This window comes from Raphanus sativus, chromosome 9, assembly GCF_000801105.2.
Source record: "Raphanus sativus cultivar WK10039 chromosome 9, ASM80110v3, whole genome shotgun sequence".
Lineage (NCBI taxonomy): Eukaryota > Viridiplantae > Streptophyta > Magnoliopsida > Brassicales > Brassicaceae > Raphanus > Raphanus sativus.
Window position 1 is genome coordinate 10664402 of NC_079519.1, and position 23068 is coordinate 10687469.

A 23068-nucleotide genomic window follows, 5' to 3' on the forward strand; every position below is an offset into this window, starting at 1 on the left:
TAACTGCAAACCAAAAAATATTGATCAAAATGATGTAAGGGTTATGTTTGCTTACTGGTCAATTCACGTTTTACTAACTAAAATCTGGCCCGAAAAGATTGATAAGATTCAAGTAATAAACTATCAAAAACCATTACTATTATTTAACATTTACACCCAAAAAGAAAGAAAGCAAAAAACATTATCTGAATTCATGCCTTTAGTCGGCGAGAATCAATTCGTTTACTTGTCATAATATTCGATTAAGCAACCCTATACATACAGATACATGTATATATCATATATTCTCAAAAGTTTACCTGATTTATTATCTCAGAAATATGCAACTTTATACGTATATAAATATAGTTTTATAATTATTTTGCAGAAAAAAATGTAGACCAAGTGAATCGAGTGAAAAAATGTGGATAAGATATTAATTAGTTTTGGCATATATTCTTCCAGACAAAATTACATAATTTCCTTCGTTTTCTCCGACTTTTTTTTTTTGTAATCTGAGCATCAGCTACACCAATTCTTCAAAGAAAGAGAGATAAGGACGTGACACCAATATATTAATAAAAATTAAAAGTGTAAGAATTGAGAAAGCATGACTCATAATTGTTTGCTTGTATAGTTGTAATACAAATAATAAAAAAAAAATATATATATATATATATATAATGACTACATAATTTAGAATTTCTCAATTTTTACTAACTGAACTTCCGCATGCAAAATTACGCAAATGAGTATTTGCAAAAACAAGATTACCTAAAACTTAAAAACATGTTTTATGTGCTGAAAAGTGAAAATTACGACAATTTTTTTTTGAGAGTTTAGGAGTGATTGGTTGTAGTTGTAATATTCTGGAAAACCAAAATTTAGTTTAGATCCATTACATTAACCAATTAAATTTTTATTTCTTTAAAAAAATTTACAGCAAATTAAAAAAAAATTGTAGAAAATTTTATTTCCAGAACAAAAAAAAATGTTTTGTAATGATACAGCAAAAAGAAACTACAAACAAATAAATTTACAAACTAAATTATACAGTAAAAATAAAATAAAGATACAGCTAATTCCAATAACCAGGTTTTTAACAAGTAGATGTAGCAGAACATTTTCTTCTGTTCAATATATTAGGACATATGCCCACGACACCATCAAGACTTTCCCAAAACAACTTCCGGATAGAGTTTACTGGGCTTTAAAAGGAAACCATTTGTGGCGGCCCATATAAGGTAAAATTCAAATAAATATAAATATTTTTTTCCAACATTCGATATGAGGAAGGCGAAGCGAGGAGAAAGAGGAAGGTGAGATGCGCAACTGTACAGAACAGTGAGTTTTTCCCTCCGATTCCGGCAAATAAGGTCGCCGTAAGTGTTGATTTTCCGTTTCATGTATGATTGGGATATTTATCAGGCATGTTTGGAATCTAGCGCCGTTGTCCTCTGTGTGTGTTAGATTCTCTTAGCTTGATCAATCTTTTAATTTATCTTACATGGCCACCATAAACTTTGTTTGTATGTTACGTTTTGAGATCAGTCTACTCTTAATGCAATCACTACTTCACCAGTTAGTGTTAAAGTGAAAGTTTTAGTCTTGTAATTAGTGGAGGTAACTATGATCAAATAAGATGCTTTGTTTCTCACCAGAGGACAGTATTGTTGATCAAGAAGGAGAGTTTGATCATGGGTGATAATCCAGAGAGGTTTGACCAAACGAATCAAGGCTCGACCTCATCTATTCCACCTAGTAAGAGGAGAAGGGGTCGTCCTCCTCGCAGTGATGAAGTCCAGACTCAGCCACAGCTGAACCCCATTGATGAAAATCTGATAGGTCGGATGGTTTGTGGTGTGGTTGAAGGTTCTTTCGAGGCTGGCTATTTTCTCCACGTGAAGGTCGCTGACACGGATAAGCATTTCAAAGGCATTGTTTTCTTACCGGGAAAAGTCACTCCAGTTACTCCCACCACTGATTTGTTTCCACAAGCTAAGATGTATGCAAGAGAAGTTCCCTCTTTAAACCAACGAACTCCAAGCACTCAGAATCAAACTGATATTCATCCAATGAGCGATGAGGTTGGTGGTTCTGAGACGAATCTTTCTATGGATACAGAGGTGAAAGATGTTGGTGGCTCTTCTGCAGAGGATAAACTCACTGAACCTGAAGGCCAAACCCTCTCCCTCATGCCCCAGTTTGCTAGTGATGGTGCACCCAAAGAGGATCATACCGTCACGAGATCTGAAGCTTGTGGAGCAAGTAAGAGAGCTGTTACGTTAACTGTACTATGTTACTTAAAGATTCATATGCTAAAGGTTATCTACTACATTCATTTATTGAATATAAATTGTATAATTATAAAAAAAAAACTCAATAGTAATTTAAAATTTATAATTTCATATTTGAAGATATTTATTTTAGTGATGATTTATGAGTTATTACCATATTTTAAAAAATTTACCAAAAATATAAATCGACATTAAATGTAATGTATGAGTTATTGTCATATTCTATAAAGTTTTCCAAAAATATATATCAATATTAAATACAATTGTCCTTGTCATATTTAATTATAAGGTATGTCATCTTTTTAAGTGCTATATTATTATTTTTTGTGAGAATGATTGTAGTAATGACACGTATACAAATCACTCTGTAAATAATCCACGGGACATTTTGCAAATTCCAGTTTTAAAATTATCACCTCATATCAAAAAAGATTTGAATTGAAAATACACAAAAAAACTAATACTCTTACGTTACTACTAAACCACCAAAAAATTTTGGATGCAATTTCTTAGACTAGTTTTTTTTAATAATATTCTATTATGAAATAATATGAAATAATATACTGACACTGTAGTCATTTATGCATATTGTATCTAAAGTCATTTATCTGAATAGCGACTACGCGTCGAACGGTACGGGACAAGCGGTTTAACTGCGATGCGATTTTTAACAATTATAAAAACGTATAGATATATGGTATATGTAGAAGTTTTTGTTACTGTTAACTTCGGTACGGGGCGAGATACCGTTTACCATTCGAAGTCTTAATGATACTGACAACGAATGTCTATGGTTGTAGATGATACTTTCTGTATCATTTAATTTTACAAGAATAAAATGTTGGTCCGGGACAATATTAATTGGTGTATTTTGGGACTTGATTAGCTGTGATGTTCCTTCTCATGTAGTGGCATTCAAGGACGGCCAGGAATGTCTGCTACGAATGTAGTTTAATTCTCTATATTATTGCATTCATCAAAAGTTTTTGTTTGTTTGTCTGCAACTCACACATGCTAATCTATAGTGGAATGCATGGTAGTTGATAATCTAGTGTCTCATGGCTTAAATTCGTAGAGATTATGGATTTGATTTTCTCTGTCGAAGAACAGGACTGCGTGTAAGTTATATCATGGACTTTGGTTCCGCTTGGTTTAACATAAAATGATTGTTTTTTCTGTTTTGAATCATAGTTCCATTTAGACGAATTAGGATACAAAATGCTAATGTTTTTGCACAAAAATGCAATGCATAACATTTAGTAGAGGTGTGTGGCATGCATGTTGGCAGCACAAATGCAACAAAAATATGTACGTGCGACAATGTACATAGTTCAACTATGATTGAGACACTAATGCAATTCAATTAAGCTTCGCACTAAGGGAATTGGACGTTTTCCTCGCTATTATAATAATAATATTGTTTTCAGACAGGCACAAAAAAGAATATGTATAGAAGAATTATTTTTTTTGATAATTCTAAAATATTATTTTGTAATCAATTATTTAATATAGCATATAACATATAAACTTTATATCATTAAAATAAATTAGTGAATAGTTAGAAACTAATAATAAATTAATAACCTATCTAAAAGTCTAAAACCTAGTAAAAATATGACAAATAAGAAAAGCTAATATAACATATAAATTTAATATTAATAAAATAAAATTCGTTTTTATTTATGTAGAACATTCATCAAGGCTATTATTTTAAATTAATGATTTAGTGACTCAGCTCAAAACAAATAATACATCAATGATAATTTAGCTTAAACTTAATAAAAATATGACAAATAAGCAAAATTAGCTAAAATCATGGAGAACATGACAAGTAAGCAAAATCTCTTCATAAATAATAGTATAATAAATAGTCACAAATAAATTATTCTGTATAAATAGTCACAAATAAATTTCAGTTTTTTTGTAAAGATATAGTTGCGACTATTCAAAATCCACTCTAGAATTCTTAAGTTAAAAAAGGTCTCGAGAACTCTAAGAACTAAGTGCCTAGTTCTGCGCAAACACAAGTTCACTTATTTTTTGCTTTATATAAATATGTTGAAATGATTCCATGCCTTTATTTGGTCGATGTTGTAACAAAGTGATATATATCATGGTATTTGATGTTTGTTTGTTTTGAAATAACGGTTATTATTCTTAATTTTATAGTTATTTATATTTCATTAAATTTCTGTTTATTGTGTATAAATAGTCAAAAATTATATTTTCTATCAAACTATGAATACGATCTATTGATAAATATATGTCTAGTTATGTATTTCGTTTATTTAAGAGACTATTATATCAAATTAAATTAATATTACACACAAATATGATTATAAAAACTCAAATATAAAAATTAAAATATTTCAATAAATTAAAACAATAAATATACCATTCCTTTGAAAGGCGGGTCAAAATCTATTTTTTAAAAAAATTTAACTCTTTGAAATTTACATACTTACATATATTGTTTTGGGCCTTAACGGGCTGAAAATGAAGTGTAGTACTACGATAAATCTATTTATATAAAACAAAGATTGGTTCCTCCGAGCTATACCACATAGGATGCCAGCACACAAATTCACTCTTCCAGCGGCCGCCACGTCTCCAGTTAAATGAAACACAGTGCTGGGGACTTTGACTTTCATCGTCTCTTCCAATTGGGCTTCGCGTTGCTCTCCGGTTTTGAGGCCCAGCGACCATACAAATAGAGAGAAAACCTAATCGGTGGTGAAGAACGATCCAGTTCCTATAACAGTTTTCGTGGTGTTTAATCGTCTTGAATCCTCTTAATTCGTGAGCCCACTTCGAAACTTTCGTTTGCGATGTTCGTTGGCGAGATCTGGTATATATATGTTACGATCTTTTCTCTGCGAATCGCGATCTCTACATCTCAATTCTACTCATCTCACTCATATACATCTCGGTCCACACACATCGCATTGGCTGATATGTTCGTTCTTCAACTGTCGAGGTGCAACTGATCATGTTTTCAGATGTAAAGGCATCGTCTTCTTCTTATGAGTTTCAGGGATTTGGAGCAGAATATGGGTACTCTTCAGGTTCTCTCCATCTCCTTAGTTTCCCTTTTGTACATTTTCGAGTGAAGATTTGATTTTTTTTTCAAGTGTCATCTTTAAGTTTGATCTTTTATCAGTTTATTAATGATCGGGTTTGAGAAAAGGAATGAACTTTGCAAGAATCTTCACGTGATAAAAGTAAATAAATTTTCCATGTTTCCCTTTGGCTTTAGTCAACGCTTTTTGTGTGTTTCTGCAGATAAAAGCACTGGTATCTACGACCTTCACCACTTGAGTTGTCAATCATCATCATCATTGGCATCTCATAAGAAAGAAGGAGAGATACTTAACAAAAAGAATGTTAAGAGCTTTACCTTCAACAAACTCAAACTTGCAACAAGGAACTTCGGATCAGACTCTGTTGTAGGATAAGGTGTGGTTTCTGTTCTGTCTATAGAGGTTGGATCGATGAGACTGCTATAGCTCCAACTAAATCCAGCACTGGTATTGTATTTGCTGTCAGTGTGTTTACCTTGATGCCTTTCAAGGTCACCGGGATGTCTGGTACACACAGCATTGTTCTTATTCTAACATCACTCCAATTTCGAACTTTCGTTATTTAATTCTATATTCTGCTTGTGTGTTTGTTTGTGATTTCAGACATATATCAACTACTTGGGACATTTAAGTCACCCAAAATTAGTTAAATAGAAAGGGTGGTCTTCATATCATATACTCGCAAGTGGGTTATAAATCAAGATTTTATTGAAACTCTTAGGAGATTGTTTGTTCTTATTTTTGAATGGTACGTTGAAGCAGATGATGTGCAGTGTAAGCCGCTCTTTGGATCTTATGTGGTAAACGTCATATACTGAGACATCAAGGCCTACATCTTGCTTGACTCGGTATACCCTCTTTTCAAACTCTCAGTATTGTCTTAATGGACTAAGAATTGTACTGAATTTTAGTTATGTTTTATGGCAGTATGACTAAAATGGAAAGCTTTCAGACTTTGTGTTAGTGAAAGACTGTCCAATGAGAGAAACAAGCTATGTTAGTACATGGATCCTGAGTATGTGTCAACTAGTACACTGCTTTTACAAAGTGAAGATGCAAATAAACGGACGAAAGGAAAGCTTGTTATTTCTCTTTGCCATAAAACTAAAATGCAGATAGTTAGATATTGGAAAAGATGCTCAACGAGTTAAGCAAGTGGACAAACCAAAAAAGTAGCATACATATTACATAATATAGAAATTAGTGCCACTACACCTAAATGGACCTTTAATTTGCAATCTACACTCACTCTTTTCTTCCCAAATTTTATTCCCTTTTTGTCTCTTCGCCATGAATTTACAAATTCTGCAAGTGTGTCTGTTTGTGTGTCAGACAAGTATTTTTCTATTTTTCTCTCACTCTCTTTTTCTTTCTATGTTCTACTTTTCTAACTCTTTCTTTTCTCTCAACGTAAAATCAATTCCAATCTCTTTTTTTATCTCTTTCTTCCAATGCTTATTTCTTCTGTTTGTGTATTCTATTTCTCTCTCCCTTTTCTTATGTTCTACTTTATCTCTTTTTTAATATTTTAATTCACTGTAAATCTTCACATATTTTATTGATCACCAAAATACTTCATTTTATCATATCAACACACCGATTTAATTTTGAATCACAATCCACCTTCAATTTTCAATCACAACTATGATGATGTCGTAAAAACTCTTGGTGTTGTGAATCGAGAGCGATCAAGAAAAAAAAATTTGATGGCTGAGAAAATATGACGAACCAAAAAGACTTCTCTTATTTGGTTTACTGATAAATGATTTGTTAGATGATACTAATTTGTTATATGATACATGCTTTGTTATCTTATACATGGTTTGATATAGAAGAGTGAATATCTACTATTATATATTTTTTTGATTCATTAAACACTTTATATTTGTTATGAAATACATGTTTTGTTAGATGTTATAAATAAGAGTGTCATTAATTGATAAATATTTGGTAAATATGTTACAAAATAGTTATTTTTAGTTGATAAATGATTTGTTAACTGGTACATGATTTGTTTGTTGATACATTGTTTGTTAGTTGATAATGATAGATGGGTAATCCACTATGAGGATGATTGAGAATATATGACCAATAAATGTAGTGTGTTTAAAGCATATATAATAGTGAATAGTCATTCCGGTCTGGTTACCCAGACCATCTCAAGTTTGAGTAATAGAATAGCCTTTTGATGTCAAAAAAAAAATAATAATAATAATAGTGAATAGTCATTTTTGATACAAAATATGTTACAATATAATTGTTGTTAGTCGATATATGATTTGTTATCTACTCTAAACAACTGACTAACAAGCTTTGTATCCGCTATTAACAACTATTGTGTAACATCTTATCGACCATATATAAATTAACTGCAATAGTTTATAACAGCTAATAAAATATGTAGGCTAAATGTCGATATAAAACAGAGTGTCTGCTAACACATAAATAATAGCGGTAACTAAAATATTACCGACTAACTCATATGTTATCATTAAGAACCACCTACATAAATAAATATATTTAGATCACTTTATACAAACTATCAAAGTACATGGTGTATGTTTCATCGTTTACTATTTTTATATATACATCTTTTGATATGTTATCTCATACATGTTAGATGATATATACTACTATGTATTAGAGATTAAACATTACAATTCTAATTCGATCACAAATTAGGTTTCATGCTGTATAACTAGGTAATGTTTGGCAACAACAAAGTTTAACCGTTAATATATATTGGATATGTAACACAACATATTAGCTGCTATAGAATATCTTATCGGTTACGTAATCTTGATTTGATCTTCACTGCTTTATCCAGCAGTCCAATATCTGCCACGCTGTCCATTTTTGCAATCTGACACACTACAGTCTAACACACTGTAGTCTGACACACGCATCATAGTACCGTTGAATCTATATTCCATAAAGTATGGACATTTTCGTCCGCACAGCACCAAAAAAATTATCCTTTTTTGGATTGTGCATATCCATGGGCATTTGGCTAATTCAGGTGCTTATTGGGTATATTGCACTAACAAAACATTTATTTCAAATGGCGACATAAAATTTTATAGTTAACAATAATTTATATTGTTAAACGATAAAAAAAGTTAGAGAAAAAAGTTTATAGTTAGCAGTAATCCATTATGTATGTATCTGGTGTATCGATTGAGTCTTTTTTTTTTACAAAATTATCTATCAATGGCATGAAGTAAATTCCAAGCATATTATCTCTGCAGCCATCTTCTACCTAGTCCTCCCACCCATAGTCGTGTATAGGACCATTAATTCTGCGGACTTCACATGGATTTGGAATGATAGGAGATTAGACAATTGAGAACACACATCATACTTTTAAGAAAATCAAAATTTATTTACATGGCTCTCATACCATAAATTAGCTATTATATTCATTAAGATCTACAAAAAAACATATTAAGGTTAAAATATAAAATAATCTAAAACACTAATAACTTAAATTTAGCAAAATAGAATTCAAAACAAAATGAAAATTACCCTCTAAAAATTAGTTTACGGTATATACCACCACACCAACCATCTATCAATCTTTTATATTAAACTATATATCAGCTAACAAAACATGTATCAGGTAACAAGTCTTTTATCAGATAACAACCCATTTATCAAACAATCTTTTATTAGATACATGCACTAAGTAACAAATCATAACAACCCATTTATCAAACAATCTTTTATTAGATACATGCACTAAGTAACAAATCATTTATCAGATAACAAACGATTTCTCAAACAACATATTAATTCAGACACCATGCATTAACTATTTTATCTGCCACCAAATGAAGTATCAAATAATTTACAAGTTTTGATACCATTTATCACACATACAAATTGTATATCAATAAATAATAAATTTTTGTATCAGCTAACAAAATATGTACCAGATATCAAATCATTTATCAGATAACAACGACTTATAAAAAAGATGTACCGGATAACAAATCTCAATCCAATAATCTTAGAACCATCAAAGTGAGAAATCAAATCAAACTTATAAAATAAAATATTACAAATAGAAAAAAATAACTTTATGAGATAAATGCAAAGTAAACAAAAATTACTTGTGGATAAGTAGGAAAAGAAAACGAGACTGACTTTGTTTCGGCAGCGGTGGCTTCAAATGGCAGAGGTTGGTTGAGTTTATCTTTGTCTTTGATTCTTCTTCTTTGTATTTAGGTTTTACAAATCTTTGTCTATTCTCTTTTTTTTTCTCTTTTGATTTTGTTTCTTCTATTGGATGAGTGATATTTTGTTAAGAGTATAAACTCATGTCTATGAAGCAAAGCTATAACATAGACTGACACACAAACTGACTTATAAGCTGACACAAAAACTGACACAGCTATAAAGGGATTGCAGAGATAGGGTGAGGGTTAAAATGGGAAATGATTTGCTGCGTTTAAGGGGAGGGACACTTGGCTAATTATAGCTTCAATTGGGGTATATGGACCAATTATCTCTTTTTCCTTTGAGTTTTGAAATTAATTTTATGGATTTTCTTTTCATCTTGGTAGAAACTGAGTTTTTTTTTCATCATTTTCATTTTTTTTTAAATTCAGATTTAAACTTTTATTTTTCAATTTATATAAAATATGTTAGCAAGTTAACAAAATATTTTAGCGAGTTAACAAAATTTGTAACAAGATACAAAATTTGTTAATATGTTACAAAATAGATTAGCGAATTAACAAATTTTGTAACGTGATACAAAATTTGTTAACATTAAAATAACATCAACCATGTTACAAAATTTGTTAACATTAAAATAATATCAACTAAAGTATCACTAACATGATACAAAATTCGTTAACATTAAAATAATATCAATTTTATTGAATTTATGATAGAACTACATTATAACTCATCAATAATTTGACCATCGAACGTTTTACAAAATATGTTAACGACTTAAAAAAATTTGTAACAAGATACAAAATTTGTTAACATGTCACGACATATGTTAGTGAGTTAACAAATGTTGTAACATGTTAACAAAGTATGTTAGCATTAAAATAACATCAACTATAGTCTCGCTAACATGATACAAAATTTGTTAACATTAAAATAACATCAATTTTGACTAGGTTATAATGTAACTACATTATAACTCATCAATAGTTTGACCACCAACATTATACAAAATATGTTAGCGAGTTAACAAAAATTGTAACATGATACAAAATTTGGTAACATGTTACAAAATTTGTTAACATGTTAAGAAATATGTTAGTGAGTTAACATATTTTGTAACATAATACAAAATTTGTTAACATTAAAATAACATTAACTATAAAATGCAGAAATTTATTTTAAATTTAGACAATCATAATAAAAAAACTTACCAGAAGCATAGTCATGAACTTGTGTGACTTATACATTCAGTTCCTAATTTGTAAACACGAATCTAAAGGATCAAACCCAAGAAAATAAAATAATAAAGTTTTAATGAAACTAACAAAGAAATAAAAAAATTAAAAAAAACAATATAACTTAATCTGAATATTTTAGAAAGAAAATAGATAGTATATTGTTCATAAGTGATAGGAGAGAAAAAAAAAGCATAAGAAAATGAGAAATAGTTAAGAAAGAAGATGAAAGAGAAATAAGGAAAAGAAAAAAATAAAAAGAAAAAAATGAGTCACAGAAATCAGAAGGGTTTAATCATCAATCAGAGTTGTTTCCAGGCCTGAGAGTAGATAGGTAGGGGCGTTTTGGTCAATGGAAACAGTGAATCATCAAGTGTGGTAAGTCTCAAATTGGAACATTCACTAGAGGCATAGAAGCCAATTTTCTCAAACAGTTTCAACGATAACCTTAGAACAAATAAAAGTCCTGCGAAAACAATAAAGTTAAAATTGAATAGAAATCCCGTGCGTTTAACCTGATATATTTATATATATTTTGGGTTACTAACCCATTCGTAGGGTGAAGAGAGAGAGAGAGGGAGAGTAGAATTATACTAATAGTAAAAATTAGTTCAAAACTCAAAGTAGCATTTGTATCATAAAAACCTTTAATTTGGCTTACTTTTCCATTAAGTAAAAAATGACATGTTGAACAGGTAAATGTGATGATGTGTAGGTTTTTTCGAAAAAATAATTATTCAACTCATAAAATCAATAAAAATTAAATAAAAATCAGAAAATTTAATTAAAAAATCGGTATACCTAATAACAAATTCAGAAAAATTAAATAAAAATTCAAAACTTCAGAAATTAATAAAGTTTCAAAAATAAATATGATTAAATTAAAATAAAAACTCAGAAATTGAAGAAAAATAATAGAAAATCAAAAAATTAAAAAACAAATTGAAACATTCATAATAGTTTTTTTAGTTACAAGGTCTTTTTAAAAAAAACAAACAAACATATAATCGTAGAGAATAAAAATTTCAAACATATCACTAATGACGATGGTGGTTTCTCACATTACTATTAATAATGACGTTTTTAAAGTCTCTCAAACGATATTTTTCGACATCATCGTTAAAAATGACAGTAGATATGTCTATAACAATTTTGACAACCATCATTTAAAACAGTACCTACCATTTTAAAAACCTTGATATATCTACCATTTTAAAAAACCTTGATATATCTACCGTTTTAAATGACGGTTGTCGAAAACATAGTTATTGACATACCACCATCATTTTAAGGATGATATCGAAAACTATCTTTACAAATATGTCAAAACATAACTGTTAATGGTTATGTGAGAAACCACCATCGTCATCAGGGATATTTTTTAAATTTTTATTGTCAACGATGATATATTTCCTTTTTAAAATAATCTTGTAATTTTAAAAAGTATTATGAATTTTTCATTTTTAAAAATATTGTGATTTTTCTTTAATATTTATTTAATTTTCTGAATTTTTAATTTAATCTTACTTATTTTTGAATTTTTATTTAATTTTCTGAATTTTATTTAAATTTTCTGAATTTTCTTTTTTTAAAAAAAAAAAAATTCAAATTTGATTTATTTGGTTACCTGATTTTTTTTTTAATTTTCTGATTTTTATTTAATTTTTATTGATTTTATTAATTAAATAATTATTTTTTTTTTGAAAAAAAACCTACACATCATCACATTTACCTGTTCTTTTTTTTTAACTCTGAAACATACCAAGGTTCGAATAGAAAAGAAAGCCTCCAACGGCATCACAACCACAAGCAAAATTAAAAACAACTGAGCAACCTAAAATCGCAAACAGCCAATATCACCACCAGACGAAGAACCTCCAAAACGAGTACACCAAAGTCGCTCTGTTCAAGAAAACTCGTCCACATACCACCCTTATGATCTTAAACCTTCTTCTGCAAGTAACCTTCTCAGCCAACAAGGATCCCCCTGTGCCACATAAGACTGCCATCTTTGTTCCTTTGTTACACTACGTGCAATCAAGAAGGCCGGCTTATTGGCACATCTACGAACTAAACTCACCTCCCATTCAGCAATCTGACTCATAACTTCTCTTATCTCAACACCATGAGCTCGAAAAGCCGGACATTCTCTTGGTTTATTCACAGCCATAATAAGATCTGAATCTTCCACTTCAAATGTAACATTTGGAATCTTATGAGCACACTACTCTCCGCTGCCCAAATCAGACTCAAGCGCCTCGCTTCTATGAGCGACGAGACCCCGCTGAAAGCTCTCCTGCTATGAAGCAGCGTAACACCTCCACTGCTTCTAACAATCCAGCTAGCACCGGCCACCTGCGTCTTCTTAATCCAAGACAAACCAATGTTGCATTTTACCCGTCCAACACCCGGCGCCTTCCACACCACATTTTTACGAGCCTTAATTGCCTTCTCACTCACCTCTTTCTTTGAGATTTCTTGAGTCTCAAACCATCTTCTCGCTTCCTCTCTGCATTTTAACACTGTCTCTTCTGCCTCATAATCCTTCCCCTCAAACGTGAATGCATTTTTGTTCTTCCATAACATCCACAAAATCCAAGGAAACACCCTACCAACCTCCTTCGGTATTCGCTTGTCTTGACCCACAGCCATAAGATAGCTAAAGTTCTCATATAAGGACCGATTTTTAAAACTCCTTGGAGGGAAAGGCACACCCGAATTCGCCCAGACCACACGAGCAGCTGGACAAGTGAATAGTACATGATTAATAGATTCACCTTCTTCCCCACATTTTTGACACCTCGGATCTACCTTCATTCTTCTAGCCAGACATTCTTCAGCAACACCAAGTGCATTAGACAAAGCCTTCCACATAAAATTTTTTATCTTCGGAGCAGTATCCACCTTCCACACCTTGCTTCTCAGACCATTCAAAGACGGCTTATTTTGAGCCTCTGTCCTCACTGCAGTCTTGTCAAGAGAACAGGCCAGCCTATAACCTGTTTTCACCGAGAAAGCGCCCCACTTATTGTGTACCCATTCGTAAGAATCCTCCTTCCCCCAAGCTGGCTTCAGTTTCAGAACTTTCTCAATATCACAAGGGAAGAAAACCTCCTCCAACTTCCCTCTATCCCAAGTTCGTGTTTGTGGATCAATGAGATCACAGACTCTTAAGTTTACATCAAAACGAGTTTGTTTCCTCATTGGAGCTACAGGTTCTGTATCAAACAACCACTTCTCCGTCCAAACCTTAATTGTCTCTCCTGTTCCGACGTTATGTCTGATCCCCTTGACCAAGAGCTCGCGCCCAAAAAGTATACTCCGCCACGCATAAGACGGTCTTGATCCCAGCTTAGCATCCAAGAACTCTCCCATTGGGTAATATCTACTCCGTAGAACTCTTGCGCACAGAGACTCTGTATCCATCAACAGCCTCCATCCTTGTTTAGCTAATAGGGCTTGGTTAAATTTCTCAATGTCTTTGAAACCTAAACCCCCATCCTCCTTATCAAGACACATCCTCTCCCATGAAACCCAATGCATTTTGTTTATCCCTTCTTGAGCATTCCACCAAAAGTTTGCCGTTGCACGAGTCAGGTTCTTACATGTTGTCTTTGGAAGCTTAAAGACCGACATTGCATAGACTGGCATAGCCATTGCAACTGATTTCAGCAACACCTCCTTGCCACCAGTTGATAAGAAGAAAGCGTACCAACCACGGAACCGAGACGTCATCTTCTCCTGAATGTACTGCAACATCTCCACCTTGGAGCCACTAAAACACTCTGGCAGTCCCAAATACTTACCGGTTCCTCCCTCATTGGTAATATTTGAGATCTCTTTTATCTTGCACTTCATCTCCACAGAAACTTTGCTACCAAAAGTAATAGCAGACTTAGCGAAACTGATCATTTGGCCAGAAACTTCTTCATAAGCTTTCAATATCTTGCACACTGCCGTGGTTTCCTCTTCATTTGCCTTTAGTAACAGGAGTGAATCATCTGCAAAGAAGAGATGATGAATCGCAGGGCCATCATCCGAGAACTTTATACCAGTAATCTCTCCACACCTCTCAGCTTCATTTAGGCGATGAGAAAGTCCCTCGGTACACAAATCAAACAAGAACGGGGACAAAGGATCACCCTGCCGCAACCCTCTACTAGGCACTATTCTCCCTTGTTCTTCTCCATTAATCAGAACAGTATAGGACACAGATTTAACACAGTGCATAATCCAACCTCTAAACGTCTCATGGAACCCAAGAACACCAAGTAGTCCTTCCAAATAATTCCACTCAATCCTATCATAAGCTTTAGACATATCAGTTTTGATAGCCATAAACTCATTGGATATCTTCTCATGAGTCCGCAGTCCATGCACCATTTCATGGGCAATGATGATGTTGTCAGAAATCAGTCTCTCCGGGACAAAAGCTGATTGTGTAGGGGACACAATATGCTCCAGCAGAGGCTTCAGTCGAGTAACTAACACCTTCGCCACAATCTTGTACAAAACTGAACATAAACTTATAGGTCGCAAGTCTACCATCTTCGTTGGGTTGGGGATCTTTGGAATCAAACAAATCTGTGTAAAGTTCCAAGCCAGAGGAAAGGAACCGGTTCTAAAGAATTCACGAATCTCCTTGGCAACTTCAGCTCCCACTATCTCCCAATACTCCTGAAAAAATAGACCATTCATACCGTCACTCCCCGGCGCACTTGAGGCTTTGATCGAGAAAACAGCATCTCTAATCTCCTCTGTACTGATCTCTTTTATCAACTTCTGATTCATGCTCTCTGTTACTCTTGGTGTTAAACCAGTAAAGAAAGCAGCCAGGTTACTCGCTCCCGACGATGCAAACAGTTTATTAAAGTACTCTGATGCAATCTCACCCATTTGATGAACCGATGACGCCTCTCTGCCATTGTCATCTACCAGCTTTAACAGCTGGTTTCTCTGTCTATTTGCTTTAACAGAAGCATGAAAGAAGCTAGTGTTATTGTCTCCCACTACAAGCCACTTGTCTCTACTCTTCTGAAGCCAATAGTCTTCTTCTTCCTTGAAAGCTCTCCCAATCTCCGCTTTCAACTCACCCACTCGTTCCCAGCAAGGTACTAGAGAAGACATTTGTAACTCAAGCTCATTTCTAAGCGACTGTAATCTTTCATTGGAATTTTGATTATCGTCTCTTTTCCATTTACCCAAATCCTTCCTCACCTCTCCTAGACATTCCAATATCGGCAGTTTCTTATCTCCTCTAGCTCTTCTCCATGAGGCGTTTATAGTCTCCTCCACTCTGTTTTTACCCACCATCCTTTTATCAAAACGGAAAGCACACCCTTTCCTAGCTCTCTCCCAGCAAGTGTTGACCATAACAGGTCTGTGGTCAGAGCCTAATCTCTCCATAAACGTTTGTGAAGAGGAGGCAAACTTCGATCTCCATTGTTTATTTCCAAAGCAATGGTCAAGCTTGCACTGAATATACTTCTGATACCTCACACCCGCCCACGTGAAACTATCCCCATAGCCCATGAGTTCTTTCATTTCACATACATCTAGCATCTCCACAAAATCAACAAAAGAGGCCTCACCACGTCTTGGCCCTCCTATCTTTTCTCCATTGTGTAAGATATCGTTGAAGTCTCCTACCATACACCAACACTCTTTTCTCCCTACTCCCAATCGCATCACTCTCTCCCAGACTTCTTTTTTCCCTTGCTGACTAGGTTCACCATAGATAAAAGTCACATAAAGAGCCTGACCCCGATGCCTTATCCAACAATCTATAATGTTTTTATCTGCAAACTTGACCTCCACAGCAACCTCTCGCCTCCACATCAAAGCTAATCCTCCAGACAGACCAATCGGATTTACTACCATCACATTATCATAACCCAAAACCACTTGCAAGTCCACTACCATATCTCTGTTTTGCTTAGTTTCCATTAAGAACATGATCTCAGGGAAATATATTTTACGTATTTCCTTGAGACGTTGAATTGTCGATTCTTGAGACCGTCCCAAGCCTCGACAATTCCAACTAAATATGCGCATTACTGATTGGGCAGTCCCCCATTTGGGACCACCTCTGATTTTGACCTTCTGGCAACTCTAGCAAAACCTCCCGCCACAACCTATGCTCTTCTCTTATTCGAAACCTTGTCACACTGAACCGCGACACTCTTCCCTTTTTCTTCAGTACTGAAACCTCCAGTCAGTTTTGGTTTGAATCTTCTCATCCGCTTTGGTGGTCTAAACCTTCTCCCTGTCGTGAGCTTCGAAGTCCCGGAAGAGTTAGCTTCTGTATAACCAGAAGTAAAACCCGTTGAACATTCAAAAAACTCAAGAGGAGCAGCTTGACAAGGCATCGATCTAGTAGAGACATCGGCCTTGGAGTTGTCTAGGATGTCAGTTTCCAATCTTCTTCTCTCCAAATTGTTCTCTACATTTTTTAAAGAGTAGTCAAAAACAATCCCCTTATCTTTGTCCACTTCAGTTATCACCAATGGAGGGCCCTCTAGTCTTAAGAAGTTTCTTTGACCCTCACTATCATTCTCCAAGTCCTGCACTGACTTCGTAACTCTTTCCTCTCGTACTCGTTTCTCTCCACCATCTGCTGCTAGAAGGTACTCGCGCATATTCTGAAGCACTTCAGGATTAATCTTCCTTCTCCCAGTTACTGCATCAATACCCACTTGAGCCTCGCTCAGAACACCAAACAAAGGGTCATCCTTTTGGATCAAAAGAGCTTTCTTCTGATTCTCTAGCATCACTTTATTCCTTCTCTCCATCGCCTGGTCTTTCCTCGCTTGGATCAAGAGAGGACACTTTTCTTTTTCATGAGTTAAGCGCTGACAATGGTAGCACCGTTTTTGCACTCTCTCAAAGTCATAACGGATTGTCACCGCTTCACAACCCGGGATGTTAAAGACCTTCGTTTTCCTCACAGGCCTAGCCACGTCGAAAAACACCCTGACTCTAACATAGTCATTACTTTGAGCTTTACTTGGGTCATACACAACTACATCCACTTTGCCTAGCACATCGGCAAAAGCCTCGATAGCCTCTTTCGTGTAGTGGTTCACCGGGATATTGCGCAGCTGAACCCACACCAATAGGTACTTCAAATAGTCGTCTGGAGGCTTCTCTACCCATCGGTCGATCACCACACTCCATTCGTTGAAAGTCCATACCCGTTTCCTCATAACTTCCTCCAAGTCATGTTCATGCTTGAATATGAACTGAAACATTGTTGACGATAGAGCCACTCCACGAACTCTATCGTATACCTGCCACTTCCTAGGCATATCCAGAATCAAATCCTTCATCCGTTGACTATCAGGATTCAAAGTTCTGCCAATGATGCTCAGCTTGTTACTCTCCACTGCACTAAACTGCGGTAGATCCGGTAAAGTCACCGGTACATCCTCTTCCTCCAGAGACATTGTTTCAAACACTTTGTTTAAATTCATCGTGCTCTGGTAAACAACCCTTCTCTCGACTCTGTTCTTGTTTAGCAAGAAGAACCCTAGGACAGCTTGTTGGAAGCCCTAGGATATTCGAATAAAAACACAATAATATCAAAGATTTTAACCCAAAAGAGATATATTTTCTGTTTATGAGATCACGAAAAGAGGAAAATATCCCACTAGAAGCCCCACTTTCCTAAAGTCAAGGAAAACCTCATATTAGAAAAGGAAGAGAAAATCGCCCACACAAGGGAGTCAAAAAGTTTTTCCTAAGACATGATGAACAGAAAATTCAGAAAATTTAAATAAAATTCAGAAAATTAAATAAAAATTCAAAATTAAGTAAGATTAAATTAAAAATTCAGAAAATTAATTAAATATTAAAGAAAAATCACAATATTTTTAAAAATGAAAAATTCATAATACTTTTTAAAATTACAAGATTATTTTAAAAAAGAAATATATCATCGTTGACAATAAAAATTTCAAAAATATCTCTGATGACGATGGTGGTTTCTCACATAACCATTAACAGTTATGTTTTGACATATTTGTAAAGATAGTTTTCGATATCATCCTTAAAATGATGGTGGATATGTCAATAACTATGTTTTCGACAACCATCATTTAAAACGGTAGATATATCAAGGTTTTTTAAAATGGTAGGTACTGTTTTAAATGATGGTTTTCAAAATTGTTATAGACATATCTACCGTCATTTTTAACGATGATGTCCAAAAATATCGTTTGAGAGACTTTAAAACGTCATTATTAATAGTAATGTGAGAAACCACCATCGTCATTAGTGATATGTTTGAAATTTTTATTCTCTACGATTATATGTTTGTTTGTTTTTTTAAAAAAGACCTTGTAACTAAAAAAATTATTATGAATGTTTAATTTTTTTTTTTAATTTTGTGATTTTCTATAATTTTTCTTCAATTTCTGAGTTTTTATTTTAATTTAATCATATTTATTTTTGAAATTTTATTAATTTCTGAAGTTTTGAATTTTTATTTAATTTTTCTGAATTTGTTTTTAGGTATACCGATTTTTTAATTAAATTTTCTGATTTTTATTTAATTTTTATTGATTTTATGAGTTGAATAATTATTTTTTCGAAAAAAACCTACACATCATCACATTTACCTGTTCAACATGTCATTTTTTACTTAATGAAAAAGTAAGCCAAATTAAAGGTTTTTATGATACAAATGCTACTTTGAAGGTTTGAACTAATTTTTACTATTAGTATAATTCTACTCTCCCTTTCTCTCTCTCTTCACCCTACGAATGGGTTAGTAATCCAAAATATATATAAATATATCAGGTTAAACGCACGGGATTTCTATTCAATTTTAACTTTATTGTTTTCGCAGGACTTTTATTTGTTCCAAGGTTATCGTTGAAATTGTTTGAGAAAATTGGCTTCTATGCCTCTAGTGAATTTTCCAATTTGAGACTTACCACACTTGATGATTCACTGTTTCCATTGACCAAAACGCCCCTACCTATCTACTCTCAGGCCTGGAAACAACTCTGATTGATGATTAAACCCTTCTGATTTCTGTGACTCATTTTTCTCTTTTTATTTTTTTCTTTTCCTTATTTCTCTTTCATCTTCTTTCTTAACTATTTTTCATTTTTTTATGCTTTTTTTTTCTCTCCTATCACTTATGAACAATATGCTATCTATTTTCTTTTTAAAGTATTCAGATTAAGTTATATTGTTTTTTTTTTAATTTTTTTATTTCTTTGTTAGTTTCATTAAAACTTTATTTTTTTATTTTCTTGGGTTTGATCCTTTAGATTCGTGTTTACAAATTAGGAACTGAATGTTTAAGTCACACAAGTTCATGACTATGCTTCTGGTAAGTTTTTTATTATGATTGTCTAAATTTAAAATAAATTTATGCATTTTATAGTTAATGTTATTTTAATGTTAACAAATTTTGTATCATGTTACAAAATATGTTAACTCACTAACATATTTCTTAACATGTTAACAAATTTTGTAACATGTTACCAAATTTTGTATCATGTTACCATTTTTGTTAACTCGCTAACATATTTTGTAAAATGTTGGTGGTCAAATTATTGATGAGTTATAATGTAGTTACATTATAAACCTAGTCAAAATTGATGTTATTTTAATGTTAACAAATTTTGTATCATGTTAGCGAGACTATAGTTGATGTTATTTTAATGCTAACATACTTTGTTAACATGTTACAACATTTGTTAACTCACTAACATATGTCGTGACATGTTAACAAATTTTGTATCTTGTTACAAATTTTGTTAAGTCGCTAACATATTTTGTAAAATGTTCGATGGTCAAATTATTGATGAGTTATAATGTAGTTCTATCATAAATTCAATAAAAATTGATATTATTTTAATGTTAACGAATTTTGTATCTTGTTAGTGATACTTTAGTTGTATTATTTTAATGTTAACAAATTTTGTAACATGGTTGATGTTATTTTAATGTTAACAAATTTTGTATCAGACTACAGTGTGTTAGACTGTAGTGTGTCAGATTACAAAAATGGATAGCGTGGCAGATATTGGACTGCTGGATAAAGCAGTGAAGATCAAATCAAGATTACGTAACCGATAAGATATTCTATAGCAGCTAATATGTTGTGTTACATATCCAATATATATTAACGGTTAAACTTTGTTGTTGCCAAACATTACCTAGTTATACAGCATGAAACCTAATTTATGATCGAATTAGAATTGTAATGTTTAATCTCTAATACATAGTAGTATATATCATCTAACATGTATGAGATAACATATCAAAAGATGTATATATAAAAATAGTAAACGATGAAACATACACCATGTACTTTGATAGTTTGTATAAAGTGATCTAAATATATTTATATATGTAGGTGGTTCTTAATGATAACATATGAGTTAGTCGGTAATATTTTAGTTACCGCTATTATTTATGTGTTAGCAGACACTCTGTTTTATATCGACATTTAGCCTACATATTTTATTAGTTGTTATAAACTATTGCAGTTAATTTATATATGGTCGATTAGATGTTACACAATAGTTGTTAATAGCGGATACAAAGCTTGTTAGTCAGTTGTTTATAGTAGATAACAAATCATATATCGACTAACAACAATTATATTGTAACATATTTTGTATCAAAAATGATGACTATTCACTATTATTATTATTATCTTTTTTTTTGACATCAAAAGACTATTCTATTACTCATACTTGAGATGGTCTGGGTAACCAGACCGGAATGACTATTCACTATTATATATGCTTTAAACACACTACATTTATTGGTCATATATTCTCAATCATCCTCATAGTGGATTACCCATCTATCATTATCAACTAACAAACAATGTATCAACAAACAAATCATGTACCAGTTAACAAATCATTTATCAACTAAAAATAACTATTTTGTAACATATTTACCAAATATTTATCAATTAATGACACTCTTATTTATAACATCTAACAAAACATGTATTTCATAACAAATATAAAGTGTTTAATGAATCAAAAAAATATATAATAGTAGATATTCACTCTTCTATATCAAACCATGTATAAGATAACAAAGCATGTATCATATAACAAATTAGTATCATCTAACAAATCATTTATCAGTAAACCAAATAAGAGAAGTCTTTTTGGTTCGTCATATTTTCTCAGCCGTCAAATTTTTTTTTCTTGATCGCTCTCGATTCACAACACCAAGAGTTTTTACGACATCATCATAGTTGTGATTGAAAATTGAAGGTGGATTGTGATTCAAAATTAAATCGGTGTGTTGATATGATAAAATGAAGTATTTTGGTGATCAATAAAATATGTGAAGATTTACAGTGAATTAAAATATTAAAAAAAGAGATAAAGTAGAACATAAGAAAAGGGAGAGAGAAATAGAATACACAAACAGAAGAAATAAGCATTGGAAGAAAGAGATAAAAAAGAGATTGAAATTGATTTTACGTTGAGAGAAAAGAAAGAGCTAGAAAAGTAGAACATAGAAAGAAAAAGAGAGTGAGAGAAAAGTAGAAAAATACTTGTCTGACACACAAACAGACACACTTGCAGAATTTGTGAATTCATGGCGAAGAGACAAAAAGGGAATAAAATTTGGGAAGAAAAGAGTGAGTGTAGATTGCAAATTAAAGGTCCATTTAGGTGTAGTGGCACTAATTTCTGTATTATGTAATATGTATGCTACTTTTTTGGTTTGTCCACTTGCTTAACTCGTTGAGCATCTTTTACAATATCTAACTATCTGCATTTTAGTTTTATGGCAAAGAGAAATAATAAGCTTTCCTTTCGTCCGTTTATTTGCATCTTCGCTTTGTAAAGCAGTGTACTAGTTAAACCTACTCAGGATCCCTGTACTAACATAGCTTGTTTCTCTCATTGGACAGTCTTTCACTAACACAAAGTCTGAAAGCTTTCCATTTTAGTCATACTGCCATAAAACATAACTAAAATTCAGTACCATTCTTAGTCCATTAAGACAATACTGAGAGTTCGAAAAGAGGGTATACCGAGTCAAGCAAGATGTAGGCCTTGATGTCTTAGTATATGACATTTACCACATAAGATCCAAAGAGCGGCTTACACTGCACATCATCTGCTTCAACGTACCATTCAAAAATAAGAACAAACAATCTACTAAGAGTTTCAATAAAATCTTGATTTATAACCCACTTGCGAGTATATGATATGAAGACCACCCTTTCTATTTAACTAATTTTGGGTGACTTAAATGTCCCAAGTAGTTGATATATGTCTGAAATCACAAACAAACACAC

The 23068-nt window shown here is 32.6% G+C and overlaps 3 protein-coding genes across 3 annotated transcripts; 1 reads left to right on the top strand and 2 right to left on the bottom strand.

Annotated features, from left to right (window-relative positions):
- The first annotated feature begins 1250 nt into the window (after positions 1-1250).
- On the top strand, positions 1251-5731 carry LOC108824737 (uncharacterized). Its single transcript, XM_056994735.1, has 4 exons — positions 1251-1361; positions 1641-2303; positions 5254-5341; positions 5559-5731. The coding sequence occupies exons 2-4, from the start codon at positions 1677-1679 to the stop codon at positions 5729-5731; spliced, it is 888 nt and encodes a 295-aa protein (XP_056850715.1). The 5' UTR covers positions 1251-1361; positions 1641-1676.
- A 6898-nt stretch (positions 5732-12629) lies between these two features.
- LOC108835040 (uncharacterized) lies at positions 12630-16695 on the bottom strand. The gene is made up of 3 exons (XM_018608347.2): positions 13023-16695; positions 12854-12963; positions 12630-12800 (listed from the first exon to the last, which is right to left on the bottom strand). Exons 1-3 carry the CDS (start codon positions 16693-16695, stop codon positions 12630-12632), a joined length of 3954 nt encoding a protein of 1317 aa, XP_018463849.2.
- A 212-nt stretch (positions 16696-16907) lies between these two features.
- On the bottom strand, positions 16908-18218 carry LOC108835039 (uncharacterized). Its single transcript, XM_018608346.1, has one exon. The coding sequence runs from the start codon at positions 18216-18218 to the stop codon at positions 16908-16910; it is 1311 nt and encodes a 436-aa protein (XP_018463848.1).
- Positions 18219-23068: the final 4850 nt, after the last annotated feature.

Excerpts from the sequence above, each read along its gene's own strand:
- LOC108835039 (XM_018608346.1), bottom strand. The coding sequence starts at position 18,218 with ATGTCTCTGGAGGAAGAGGATGTACCGGTGACTTTACCGGATCTACCG.
- LOC108835040 (XM_018608347.2), bottom strand. The coding sequence starts at position 16,695 with ATGGTAGTGGACTTGCAAGTGGTTTTGGGTTATGATAATGTGATGGTA. Across the intron at positions 12,964-13,022 it reads CATAGAAGCGAGGCGCTTGA|TGGAAGATTCAGATCTTATT; the intron begins GTCTGATTTGGG and ends TTACATTTGAAG. Across the intron at positions 12,801-12,853 it reads GTCAGATTGCTGAATGGGAG|TGTAACAAAGGAACAAAGAT; the intron begins GTGAGTTTAGTT and ends GATTGCACGTAG.
- LOC108824737 (XM_056994735.1), top strand. The coding sequence starts at position 1,677 with ATGGGTGATAATCCAGAGAGGTTTGACCAAACGAATCAAGGCTCGACC. Across the intron at positions 2,304-5,253 it reads TAAAGATTCATATGCTAAAG|GTGCAACTGATCATGTTTTC; the intron begins GTTATCTACTAC and ends TCAACTGTCGAG. Across the intron at positions 5,342-5,558 it reads AGAATATGGGTACTCTTCAG|ATAAAAGCACTGGTATCTAC; the intron begins GTTCTCTCCATC and ends GTGTTTCTGCAG.